General features: G+C 35.1%; 1 protein-coding gene across 1 annotated transcript; it reads right to left on the reverse strand.

Annotated features, from left to right (window-relative positions):
- Positions 1 to 2024: 2024 nt before the first annotated feature.
- Positions 2025 to 13466, reverse strand: LOC146141571 (uncharacterized). Its single transcript, XM_083390020.1, has 10 exons — positions 13334 to 13466; positions 11809 to 11946; positions 10946 to 11060; positions 9225 to 9395; positions 6778 to 6923; positions 5546 to 6170; positions 5257 to 5344; positions 4529 to 4638; positions 3846 to 3989; positions 2025 to 3172 (listed from the first exon to the last, which is right to left on the reverse strand). The coding sequence occupies exons 1-10, from the start codon at positions 13398 to 13400 to the stop codon at positions 3061 to 3063; spliced, it is 1716 nt and encodes a 571-aa protein (XP_083246146.1). The 5' UTR covers positions 13401 to 13466; the 3' UTR covers positions 2025 to 3060.
- Between the last annotated feature and the right edge of the window lie 1120 nt (positions 13467 to 14586).

Consider the following 14586-nt stretch of genomic DNA (forward strand, 5'->3'; position numbering starts at 1 on the left):
ATCTTAAGATATATTTAAAATATTTCAAAATGCTTCCTACTTCTGTATGGGCTATTCTTTGTTTAACTAGAACTAGAACATCAAGCCATTATATTCTGATTCATTCTAGAATCTAAAGTTTAGATTCTAAACCAGGGGTCGGCAACTTACGGCCCGCGGGCCGGATCCGGCCCGCCGATGTAATTTATCCGGCCCGCCGCCTCTTTGACAAATTAGACAAATTAGAGTCCATTTCACATACTTTTTGACTATTTTAACTACGTAAGTACGAAAAATTTTCGCGCTTTGGGCGAATGATTTTTATACGTCAGGTTTGTTTACGTTTTTATGCTGTCTTTTCAACCAAATCAGCGCTTGTTTATTGTTGCACCGTGCAAGGCTACCAAGTGCGTCTCGGAAAAATAAAAAAACGTATTCAAAAATATTGCACATGTATTTTTTAACATTTTTTTATTTTTCATTTTCGGCAATGTAATAGAAACTTTCACGAAATTTAAAAGAAATGCCGATATAAACCAAAAAAAATCGCTTCTTAATATATAACTTAAATAGCTTAACCAGACTTAGATAGATTAAATTTATATGATATCGCGTTTTCCTCAAAAGAGACTTATTATACTTTTCATTATGGATTATGACGTGTAAACTCGAATTTTAAACCAAACAAACGCTTTTTTTACGCTTTGCGCTTTACTGCCTGTTTAAACGTAGTTAAATACGTCTGAATGGCAAAAAATAATTCGAGGCCCACCTGATTCACAGCTGTTTTAACATTTTAATAACACAATTCTTAGTTAACATTTTGCGCGGCCCGCAGATACCTTTCTGAGTTGGCTTTTGGCCCGCGACTAGAAAAAGGTTGCCGACCCCTGTTCTAAACCTACACAAAACTTTATTTACTTTTTTGTGGGCTTTGATATTCATTCTATGTCTAACTACAACCTCAAGCCGTTATCTTAATATTTATTCGAAGCGTTAATTAAGTTTTACCTACTTTTATATGGGCTTTGATATCCATTATATGTCTAACTACAATCGCTAGCCATTATCATAAAATTTATTCGAAACGTCCAAAACGCTGCCTACTTCTGTATTGGTTTCAATATCCATTCTACGTCTAACTACAACTTTCAGCCATTATCTTAGGATTTATTCGAAACGTTCACAAAATGCTACCTACTTGTGTATTGGTTTTAAAATATGTTTTACATCTGACAACAACCTCCATCCATTATCTTAAGAACCATTTCAAACGTTCACAAAATTCTGTATTGGTTTTGAAATTCGTTCTCAATTATTACCTACAACCACAAAAGCCATTATCGTAACAATTATTTGAAACGGTAATAAAATGCTACCTACTTTTGTGTGGGTTTTGATATTCGTTCTACATATAGAACTACAACCTCCAGGCGTTATGTTTCAATCATTTTTACATGTTTTGTCATATCACTTACTTCTTCTTCTTCTTCGGCTACCATCGTCTATGTTCCTTGATGAAAAATTGCTATTTACAAAATTATGTACAGCAGCACAAAATTAAGCCCTTCAATTAAATTTTGGCTTACGTTCTTCCCGAAATACACCTGTAAAAATGGACTGTTTCTTGATTGTGAACCGCCGCATACTTAATGTAAATTAAAGCAGCACCAATATATCTGCAATCATTATTAATACAGTACAGTTGCCAATCACTAATGCAGTAGTGCCTATCAAGTTACACGTTTTACAAATGTAGGCTACCCAATAAATTCGGTTTCATTAAATCTTTACAAGCGGTCTCTTTGTTTCTACAATATACTTGCATTATAAAAATCAAAAAACAGCACCTCTGGTGGCAACAGTTTATATATTTGCACTATAACTGAAATTTTCAACACGCTTAGCTTGCTAAACTTATATATTTGTTCAATGACATATTGCAACGTGGTTGGTACAGTAATCTCTTAGCTCTTGCCGCCATTTTAGCTAATAATTAACCAGAGCAGCTTGTTGACTAAAAATGTTGGTAGCATTTCTTCTATATAACGCGTTTTATTGGGTGAGCAATTCATAGGCACAGTGTACGAATATAAAATACGCGAAAACTCCTTTATCAAGAAGAATAAAAATACTGTAACAACAATATAAAAAGCCGCTTCTAACAAACTTTGTTCATAATGTAGAAAAAGCTTGAAAGGAAAATAAAACATTCAATTGCATATACGTAACAACATATTTTATTTTGGATTTTTGTCACTGAGTTGTTGTATTTAATTAATCACTGCACAACAAAAGCATTTAAGGGGTGATAACAAAAAAACAAAAAAAGTTTTTCGTGAAACGTCAATTTTTGTTAAAACTCCAAAGGTACTTATTTGTTCATATTTTATGGTTCACGGCATCATGTGAGCATCATATAAAATCAGTTATTGCACATCACATGTTTGACACCTTTTCATAGCTCTATACAAATCAGTGTTGTAGACAAGCCATTGTGAAATGACTTAAGTCCCAGTCAAGTCATTTGTGAAATAACTTAAATCCAAGTCAGGTCAAAGTAAAAAATAGCAAGTCAATTCCCAGTCCAAGTCATCAGTTGCCCGAGTCAAGTACAGGTCAAGTCATTATTTAGGTCATTTCCGAGTCACTGATATAATATTATAACGATAAGCCATTAAAATCGGTAAACTCGTCCGGTTATAAGCAATAATTCAACTAGAATATAACAAAACACAACATGCAGCAATCTAATCGTTTTACGTACAAAACTTGCGATAAATAGCTCAATTTAATAATAATGTTGATTTAAAACACTTTTGACTCAATGACTTAAGTCAAAGTCAACTCATTTGTCTAAAAGACTTAGGTCAAGTTAAGTCACTAAAAAATAGTGATTAAGTGCACTTTTGATTGTCATTGACTCTAAAAAAAGGTGAATTTGCTCAAGGTCAATTGTCTAATTGAAAAACTTCAAAAAAAGAGAAAAAAATAAGCTGTTCTTTTGTTTTTTTACGCAAATTGTTCACGTTTACGTTAACTTTTTCTCATTTATTTATGAAACTTGAAGGTTGTTGTTCTTTATGCGCTGAAGTGCTGGTTCTTTTGCACATTTGCTTGTTGTTCTTTGGTTTTAATCGGGTAGACTTTGCTTTGCCGAGGCCAGACGCAATCGGCCAGCTTCTGCATGACTCTGCAAAACAAATTAGGCAAAAAAATGAAATTTTATTGGTCCATCGAAACATGTTGAGGTGGGCCACTGACTAATTTAAAAAAGCTACATTTAATGAATAGTTTAGTTTAATTTGTGTCACTCTACTAAATTTTACAAAAATATTAAAGGCTTAAGAAAAAAATTAATAAGTAAGGTAAATGAAATGTTAATTTTTTGTTAAGCGGCAAGTATCTGACACGGCTAAATAAACAATATGTTTTATAATATTTTCAGCTGTTTTGTGTTTTAAACCTAATTTTATAGTTTTTTCTTTCAGTTGTCTGATATATATATATACATTTTTTTTTGAGGGGGGGGGCACCAAATTAGGATAAAAATAAAGGTTTACCCATTGAAATGTAAAATAAATTGAATAAAGTTATAAGTTCGTTATTATAACCAAAAGAAAATTAGGATATATTAAGTAAACAAATTCAAAGAAAGATCATCGCCATAGCTGCCATCACCAAAAAAAGAGATTATTTTTTAAAGAACAAGAATAAATCAGTTAATATTATGTAAATAAGTTGTAGCTTGTATTATAATTGGTTAAAGTATAATATATATTTGGCACAGCAATTGAATCGTTATATATTGAGCCGTAGGCACGAATAAAAATGGTTGAGAACCACTGGCTTAAATAGAACCATACCTTGAGTACTCTTTCCTGAACTGCACGTTCATAGCGGCGTAAACTATTGGGTTGATCATTGAAGTCAACCAGGCCAGGTTAGAAGCAGCCATGAACAATTCCGGCTCGATGTCGTTGTACGAACCCACAAGGTTCAAGATTAAACTGAACAAAAGTTGAACGCGGTTTAAAAAACACAACATCTAGTAATCTCACTGAAACTTACATAGTACAAAATGTGTAATTGAAAAAAAAATTATGCACAAGATGCCTTTGGAGAGGCTTACCGAAATCAGTAAGCCTGATCAGGACTGTAGTGTATGCACGGCCAGGTTAAAATCAACCAGCCTGCGGTGAGGTTCGAACTCAAGACCTCCATAACCGTACAATCCTAATCACGATGACTGATTTGGGTATGCCTCTACGAAGGCATAAATGTTATGTAATTAATAATATTCAGCTTGCTTATTGAACCCGGTCAAAAAAGTACATCCTTTAATATTGTTGTACACACTAATAGGTTCAAAATTAATTCGACTATAAAAAAAACACAAATGTTTTAATTTAAACTTCATCTTCCAAAAAATGCAAAAGGGCGAATACAGTAACACAGTTTATTGCTGTCTCTGTACCCGTTTTTTTAAAGAGTTTTTCGGGGGGCTTACCAGCAGAAAAAAGTTTGGAAACACTGTTTGAAACTTTACCTTGGCAAGACGCAAAATGCGAAGGTGGCGCAAATAACTGTGCTCATGTAGAGCAGTTGTCGTTGGGCTTTGGCGTGTTGGACTGATTTCCTTCGCTGTATTTGCGTTCCCTGTAAAGTAAAAGCTGGTTAGACAAGTTTGCCTTTTCGTGTTATCTGGCTCTTTAAATGGTAGAAAGGTAGGGATGCCGATATTAATATTCGGATCAGAGCCAATACTACACTTGTAAACTAAGTCATTTTGAAATGACTTGAAGTCAATTTTTAAATAAATTAAGTCAAAGTAAGTAATTTGTAAAATAACTTAAGCCCAAATTAAGTAATTTTTAAAATAAATTAAGTCAAAGTCAAGTCGATCAGATGATATCAGAGTGTTTAGCGAAAATAGGTAAAAGCCTTAAATAATTTTATTAAAATATATTTTTTGCCGTATAAAAATAGGCATGGTCAGTTTCTGTACAAAACGATTTTTTATGTTTTTTTTTAATTAATCGGTCATAGTTAGGTTGATTATTTATTAACTTGTCAAAAAAGTAAAAATTTTGTTAAAAACTTACATTTTAATTCAACATTTGTTAAAACTATTTTAGGTCAAAATCGTTTACAAAATGCCCGAAAATCGTTACAAAATTACGAAAACTGTAATAAGCTATTTGAAATGGTCGTTTAGAAAATTTTATCAAAAGTTTAGTTTTAAATTTCATCTAATAACAACTTTTATTTTCCTACTTCTTTTTGCTTGACGAGGTCTATCACGCTGTTCAGTCGTCTTCTCATCTTTGTTGGACCGAGTGAACTGAGGGATAATGAGAGCGATCTAAACGTTAAGAAACAATTCAATGTAAAATACACACACACATAGTATCTTATTCAAATAGAATTAATAAGATACTGATCTATTCGAATTAGGAATTTGATGATGCTCTTAGGAGCGAAATACATTAATCATGTAACATCCAAACAAAAAAACTATTTTCGGCCCACTAAGTTCTGTACTTAGAAATGAACAACCACTTACCGCTTTATAGTAGGAGGCGCTAAGAGTCCAGTCGACTTAGCTTTGACGCCACCGTGCGGCCGCCCCGGCTTGAGAAAGTTAAGCGAGCGGGGGCGCTCGGGAGCATTACCGAAAAATTCGTCCGAATCGCAATCCTTATCAAGGTCCAAGCGCGTTTGGACGCTGTGAAGGTCGGAAAATGTGACGGACCTTGCTTTAGATAGAGTAACGTGTCGCTTCCCGAAGGCGTTGGTGCTGTTTAGTTTAGAATCGTTGTTCAGCAAGTCTCCAGCCGTTTGGGCACGGCATAAGGTCGCATGGCGGGTACGCACAAACTTACGCCCCAAAACGGCGTTCCCAGCTCCATTATCCGAGTGTGCGCGCGCGCAGTCATCGCTGTTTACTACAGGAAGCTCGTGCTGTAGTTCGGAGTGTATTGGGCTAAGAAATTGGGTAAATTTCTCCGGTTTGGTGGAGTTTTGCCGCCAGAGGCGCTTCTCGTCCGCCGGCGATTTTACCGGCGTCCGCGAGATGGCAGTAGTGAGCGTGGGCGAGTGGCTGAGACGGAGTTGGTAGTCCGAGTTGTTGTTGGTGCTTTTTCCGGTCGCTGCTCCAGTCGAATTCAGGCTTCCGTCGCTCTGTTCGGCTGCAGGATGGCAAAACTTTCACCGTTTTTTGTGCGTGTTCGAATTCAAAGAGATATAGATCAACATTAACTTATCACAAGTTCGTATCAAAACGTCTTTTTAAGATGGTATCGATTTTCTCGACCTTTTTGGCTTTGACATTTATTTTCAAGCTACATTATAGATCGGTGCATAGTGTACCTGAACTTGTATTTTATAAAAAATATAAAATGCCTGACAGTAACAGTGTGTTGCCCACTTGATAATCGCTGTTTTTATAGGCGGTATTTTATAATGTGTTAATTTTACATTTTAACCACATTTAAGCATTTATACATGTTTTTACATGTAATATTATGATTTTAATACAAGTGCGTATCGAAAGGTTTTTATCAAGATGATGTCGGTTTACTCGACATTTTTGGCTTTAAGATTCATTATCAAGCGTCAAACTTTTATATATTATGTAAAGATGCGCCGTGATTAATCATCATAATACCCGGGTTAAATAGATTGGTGTCCATTTATTCGACATATTTGTCCTTAACATTTATTATTATCAAGCTACACTACCAACCCCTGAACAGTGAACCATTTGTCCACATGTTCAACAAATAAGATAATTACCGATTATCCTTGGGTTGTCCACATTCGAATGGCTTTTCTTGACCGTGTGGAATATGAGGGTGTAGAGAACAACCATCCCAAGCAAGGGGACCAACTGGAACAGCACCCTCATAACTAACGAGTAAATGTCGGCGAAACCACCCTGTCTAGAATTAACAGAACGGTTTAATTAAGTTACTCTAAAGCAGGGGTTCTTACACTGGGTTTATTGGACCCCTTGAGGGTTCGTGGACTGGTTTTAGGGAGTCTATGAAGGCCTAATATAAATTTTGGTGCGACGTAGTAAGAATATCAAAGCCCATACAGAAGTAGGTAGATTTTAAACGATTTGAATATCTCTTAAAATAGCCACTGTTCTGAAATTGAATAAAGATATACTCGACACATTCAAAATGGTACCTACCCCTGTATGGGCTTTGATGTTCGTACTAAGTCTAACTACAACCTCTGACCATCATGCTTCGAAATCTTAGTGTATTATTAAAAAATGCAAAGAGTTCAAAAAAAGATTTAATTGAAAACAGCGCATTGGCACCTATTACTTGAATGCACTTAAACTCTATTTAACTCCCATAATACTTTGACCCAAAACAGCTAGTTACCTACTTGTTTCATGACGTCAAAATAAGACGCCAATTTTAAATAACATATTGACCCTTAAAAAAAAGGTTAGGGTCTTAGCGCTAAACAAGAGCCCCCCTGCTCTAATTGCCTTAGCAAGCAACAAAATGCACCAATAAAGAAAACGCGTGTACTGACAATATCTGAATAGTTCCTAATCTTTTTACCTCAGGGCGCACCTGTAGGCCTACACCTCTAAAAACGTGGTGACGAACCTGGTGAGCAAAGTGAGAGCGAAATTACAGTGTTGTTATAACTTAAGTCAATGACATAAGTCACTGTTTTCAAATGGCTTGACTTAACTTAAGGCTTTAAAAAATGACTCTACTTGGACTTATGTCATTGAGTCAAAGGATTGACTTGGACTTAAGTCGTTTAAAATTAACTTGTTTAGAATAAATTGTGGAAATTGAGCCATTTGTATTTACATTAAAAGGCGAATTCAACAAAACACAAACTTATATTTGGCCAAACTTTCATTCAGAATGTTATAAACTTAGTAATAATATTTGCTTGCTTCCCCACTAGATTTACCTTACACACAAAAACGGGTAACTTTATGACAAAGATACGACGCCGTATTAAAACAGCGCAATTGCATTGGACGACAATACGTTTAACAACCATTTACTAAACCAGCGTGGTCCAATACAGTTTTCATTATCCTTCTTTTATGGGCCAGTGATGAAATAAAAAATAATATTTGCTATTGTCCCGCCCGGCCACGCATTACTTTGTTTACTCCCTTTTTATTTCGCTGTAAGTCCCCCCAAAAACTTTATTTTTTCGAACTTTAACCCATGTAAACACATGCTTTCAAATATTGTTCGATTTTATAGTATTTTGAGAATAAAGGTGCCGTAATATATTCACTTTTTCCAAGTGTCCCAGTCCTATTGTTGTGTGAAGTCAATTGGGATAATTTTTTTATATGCCCACTAAGGGATGTCTAATAATATCGGATCAGAGCCGATACCCAATTCCAAGTGGTAGTAGCGGTATTCGTTCGATACGAGGGTGGTATCGGTGCCAATTCGATAGCAAAATAATATGAAAGTTGTAGCCATGTTGTTTTTTCATCGCAACGATTCTACCTTGAAAGCTAAACTTATCAAATATAGTAAGTTAACAACTGGAGGTAATTAAACTTATTTAGATACACTAAAGCAAACTCCGACTTAACAACCTGAAAAATTATCTTTGAACGTTCGACTCTTAAAAAAATTATATTAATTCGTGAAGGTAAAATCCTGATGTATCATGAACTTTCGCTTTACCGGATCCACGAAGCCCTTATCGAAATTTTAGTGTATATTTTTTTGAAAAGGAATCATTTTTTTAAGGCAAAGTGTTGAACTAAAAATAAAACGTTTTTGAACTGAATGTATATTTCGACTTCATTTCACTTTTGCTCTAGTTTTGGCATATTAATGACGTCATCGCTATAGGATCGGATCGTGATACTTGGTCCAAAATATCGGGTATCGGTAGTGAATTGAAATGTCAAGTATCGGCAAGCCCCCCAAAAAATTGTTCGACTAAAGAAAACGTTTCGACAACAGGAACCAAATAGACTATTTTTTTCCGTTTCGCGGGAACATCTTGGCTTCAGTTTTATTACATAATATTGTTTCGAGAGCAGCACGTAAAATTACTTGAATTATGACGTCATATATATGATTATGTCTACCCCCCATTTTACCAGGACTTTTTCTGCTAAATTTTAACCAGGAATTTTTGGCACGCCAAAATGCTCTTAAGATAATTATGTACACAAATGATTCGGCCGCCATTTTATATCAACAAACCGCTAGAAAAACCTGTACCTCGTAAACGCGCACATAAGACCGTCGGTCCACCAGCCGAATCCGTCCGTGAAAATGAGCGGCGTTAAAAGCAGCGGCGCAAAGGTCCAAATCAACAGGCCGACCAGTCGCCGCTTTTTCTTGGAAAACATGATTCGATAGGCGGCGTGAGGCTTTGATACGTGCATATACCTGTGGAAATAGGAATAAGCTTTATCAATTGAGAAAGCAGTGAAGTATAATAGGAAACACCAAAGAAAGCAAAAAAATAAAAAATACAGTGTTGCAATGACTATAGTTGATGATTTGACTTTACTTAAGTGCACTTATCTCACTGTTATTAAATGACCTGACTTGAATCTTTTGACCAAAATGACTTGACTTGAAGCATGATGGTTGACCTGATTAAAATGCCTAAAAGCAACATTTTTAGATCAAAATTGTCGGAGGAAATTTGTTACGATCCGCCGGGAACTTGCTGAGTTTGGTTTGATCCGAGATTAGAAAAAGATTCCCGCCCACTGCTTTTTTGCGTCTATTTTAATCTTAATGCTTCTATGTTTTATTCGAACATGCATTTAGCAAATTACGTTTTTTTCAGGGTTTACCGCCCGTATTATGCAAAATTCGCTTATATCCTCCTTATGTTATTCGTAGCTGATTTCGTTTATAAAAATAAAACTTTTATTGTACAACTGTTGCATGTTAAAAAGTTACTTAAATTCAAGGTAACGTTCATTGTCAATTGATAAGAGATTAAGTTTGTTGTTACACTTTTAAATCATCGTTTATAAAGCTTAGGATTTTTTTCCACAGCAGAATCTTGCCCTCAAAATAGAACACAAAATGCCGACGATAAAAGTTCTAAAAATGTTTATAGCTTAAGAAGCACACCGCTTCGAACAAAAATCATTCAGCAAGGTCTTAAAACTTACATTATAAAATAACTATTTTGGCAAGTTATGGCATTATCAATACAAAAATTGGAAGTTATAGTTCAACCTTAATACATATAGTTTTTCATACGTAACTCGTTTCCAACGCAAAATTGAAAACACAAACAAAACCGCGTTTGGCAAACATTTTGCTTTAAAGAAATGTTTCATTGCAATAAAATTTTATATAGGTTTTACTGCGTTTATTCAAACAGCCTTAGGTCTAAAAATAGCTGTGCGCGTCCTATTTTCGTGCCAGGCTAAACCCATTTATAAGTCGTTACGACTGAATCTGTTTTGATCACGGAATATGTTGACGTAATATGCCATGTTATTTCCAACTTGTTGTAAAAACATGCCGGTTAGCCGTTTAAATATTGTCCTCTGTTGTAAAGAAGTTATTTCGGAATTACTCGAAATATATTTTTTAAAATAGTCCAAGTCAAGTCTTTATGAACAAACAACAAGTCAAGTCCCGGTCAAGTCATTATGAAAGCAAGTCAACTTTCAAGTAAAAAATAGTCAAAAATAATTCAAGTCAAAAATAATAACACGTAAACAAAAAAACAAATCTAGCAATAGTTTGTTTTATGTGCCAAACTTAAGCTAAATAAATCAGTTTTGTAAAAAACAAATGCTTAATAAAAACACCTCATTTCAATCCAAGTCACCTTTTTGGCTTTTAAATTCATTATTAAAATCAAAAATGATTTGCAGTAACTTGGCATATATATATATGCCAATAAAACAATTATTATTTCACCAATTCCACTGTTTGTTTTTAGGGTACAAACCAAAGTGCTTTACCTATTGAATGAAATTGCGAGTAGGTTGACTGCAGACGTGTAGTGTAGGGCGTAGTAAAAATAGGCGAATACTTCGCACGATTTTGGCGAAAACGGCCATTCCTTGTTGGAGTAACCTGCACATCATATTATAAAAGCATTGGCAAAACACCTCGTGGCTTTAAGCATATTGGTTAGAGGTTGTAGTAAGACGTAGCAAGAATACCAAAGCCCATACAAAAGTAGGTTGAAATTTGATGTTGCAAAAAAAGAGACTTTTGAAAGGTTTGAAATGCTATACCTACGTCTGTATGGGCTTTGATATTCTTCCCACTACAGCTTCGATGAAGGGGCCTAATTAAACTACTTTGTCTAATATGAAAACTGAATTGATTTATTTAACAGAACAAATGTTCAAAGGAAAAATGAATAAGACCTAAACATGTCCCAATACGTCCTAAATTCATGTGAATAAGGCTCAAATGGACAAAAATTTCGCCTAAAACTGAAGGTAAAGGGTATGGCGACACATGTATGGCATCGGTCGTTCAGGTGTCGACGTTAGGGCAGCATAGTTTATACGGCGCCGTTGGGGGCACTGCTGTTTTGGTCCCGGATTTTAAGGGGTGGGTTATAAATTGGGTTGGGCTTAAATTTATTAAGGGAGTTAGTGATGAAGTTAGGGTGTGGCGCTTGAGGTTAGGCAAAAGGTTGTATATATAATTCTTGCCATTTACGTCGTATTCCGACGAGTTAAGGACTTATTCTGATTTCGACGTTTTAGATATTAACCCCATTTTGGTCTTATTCCGAGCTGGGTTTTATTCCAACTTAAAGTCACTTTATAGCCCTAGTAGAGCAGAATAGCCGTACTTTAGCACTCACCATATATGATCAGAGGCATGACGGAAGTAGAAAGAATAAAGTCCACAACCGCTAGATTTACGATGAGAAGGTTGAAAGCCGTTCTCATCCGTGGGTTGGTGGCGTACGCTAGCACTGTCATCAGATTGCCAACGGTTCCTGACGTAAGAAACAAAAGGTATATACTTATGTCAAATTCTGGCAGTGCTGTTATGACTCAGGCCAATGGCTTGAAAAGGGATTGACTTGACTCAAGTCTGTTCAAAAATTATTGTATTAAATAACTTGGGTTGAAATTACGTGAGTTCATTAAACATTTTTTATGTATCGCAATCTTTACACGTTAAAAAACTTGCTTGCTATATGTTGGGTTTTAGTTATTTTTTAGTTGAGATATTGCTAAAGCATACAAGTGAGTGGTTTTATATTTCGTGAATGACTTTTCCGGGACTTGGCCTGGGTAATTAATGTCTTGGACCGGGACTGAACCTGGTGTTTATTGCGAAAGATAGGACTTAATTTTTTAAATTACTTTACTTGGGTAATTGATGACTTGGACTGGGACTTTTTGCAAAAGACTTGACTTGAACTTACATTTTTTTTACAAATGACTTTAGTACGACATGTCATTTCAAAATGCAAGGTTATCAAAACTGCCGAAGGGTTGACTGTTAAATCAACTTTTGTGCGCGGAAGTGCAGCACTTGTGCGTGGGACAATTGTTGAAACAGTAGGTTATGTCGGCAATGATAGCAACATAGGGACTAGAATAGTTTTTATGACTGGGGCATTTATAAGGATTAATTTACCTTGCATACTGTTATATTTTCGTTTGTTGAAATCTATCGTATGCGGAAAACAAAAAAATATTTATTACTCGTTCGCTTGTAAAATAACAGAAATGCCATATATAATATGTAAATTTCGCAGCCTAATGGCTGTATGTATGCAATATGCAAATTGTTTTATTTACACAAATTGAGACAAATAACACAATTTTCTCACAAAATGTTTAATAAGAACCCTTAATTTCAACCCGAAGTCATTTGACTCAATGGCTGAAGTCCAAGTCAAGTCTTTTGTCAAAAGAAAAGATGTAACGTAAAGTCACGTAATTTTTCGTCATTTTGCCCCAATGACTTAAGTCAAGTCAACCCATTTGAAAACAGTGACTTAAGTGAAAACAGTGACTTAAGTAAAGTCATTTGTCAAAAAACTTGCGTAAAGTCAAGTCATTTTGCCCGAACGACTTAGGTCAAGTCAACTTATTTGAAAACAGTGACTTAAGTGAAAACAGTGACTTAAGTGTACCAAGTAAAGTCATTTGTCAAAAGACTTGCGTATAACGTTTAAGTCAAGTCAAGTCATTAAAAAACAGTGACTTAAGTGCACTTAACAAAAGTCAATATTTTGTCAAAAGACCTACGTAAAGTCAAGTCATTTTGCCTTAGGTGCACTTCAGTCAACATCTACTTATATCATTGCAAAACTGTCATTTTGTAAACTATGACGATCATACAAAACAGGGTGAGATAATATTACTTACCAACTACACACACCAGACTGCCAATGCATATGCCCAGGTATCTGAACTGATTCACCGATGAAGTCATGCTGTGGATATCACCGCCTTTCTATTTGCATTGGCTCATTCATATGGATTCCTAACTGATTCATGCCTTATCCTCTAAAATGAAGTAACCAATGATATACAATTTTGATAAAACCTGGAAATCGGGTGACACTTTTAAACGACAAATTGCATTAAAGCCTTTTTTCTACTTTGACGTGATGAAGCACGGTTGTGCAAGAGCTTGTCAAGATTTTTTTCTAAAATCGTAAAAATCGAAAAAAACGTCAAGGCTTCTTATTTTCAAATTCATGAAAAAAACATTTTTAGTTATAACTTTTACTTCTAACTGCCCAAAAAATTGGAATTAAACCAGTTAAAGGCGGTTATAACAGGTTTCTGATGAAATTCCGGTTAATAATTTCCAGATTTAGAATTAGACAATTGCTTTAATTATAACACGGCAACTACAAAATGTATAAATTGAAGTAATATACTAAAAGCGCGAAACGTTTTTATTCGTTTTACCGGCTTGTTTAACATGTATAAGGGAAAATATTGTAGCAAGTTTGCAATAGGACATGTTTATACTGATTAATACAAAACCTATTTTTTACGCCACTGAAATGTTAATGTTATGTTTTCAAATTGAAACTTTCAAAAGCTGTTACTATTGGTTTCATAACCGACAATCTTTTGCACCCAACAGTATCAACATCAACGCCCATACAGAAGTAGATGTCATTTTGAACGTTTCAAATAACTCTTTATTCGTTTTTTGATGTTGGAATTGAATAAAGAGGTATTCGAAACGTTTACAATGCCACCTAAGTATTCACAAAATGTTCTTACTTCTGTGTGGTCTAACTACAAACTTCATTATCTTTAGATTCATTCGAAAGGTACACAAAATGCTACCTACTTCTGTACGGGCTTTGTTATTCTTACTACCATACGCCTAACTACAACCTCCAACCATTATGCAACGACCCAACATGTTAGTTGACTTTAACTGGTCTCAGCGTATTTCTATTTACGTTGTTTATCAGCCACCGAAACCAAACTAACTTTCTTTCCAAGTAAAAATACTGTTTCGATCTAAAAATAAATCAACCAATACAATCAAGCAACCTGAATACACAGCTGGGCTAGTCATTGCACTTCTAAAAATATCACGAAAGTCAGTTTCCTTATTGCGCTGCAAATGCACTAAAGCCTGTAACAGATCA

Source organism: Ascidiella aspersa, chromosome 5 (genome assembly GCF_963924565.1).
Source record: "Ascidiella aspersa chromosome 5, kaAscAspe10.2, whole genome shotgun sequence".
Lineage (NCBI taxonomy): Eukaryota > Metazoa > Chordata > Ascidiacea > Phlebobranchia > Ascidiidae > Ascidiella > Ascidiella aspersa.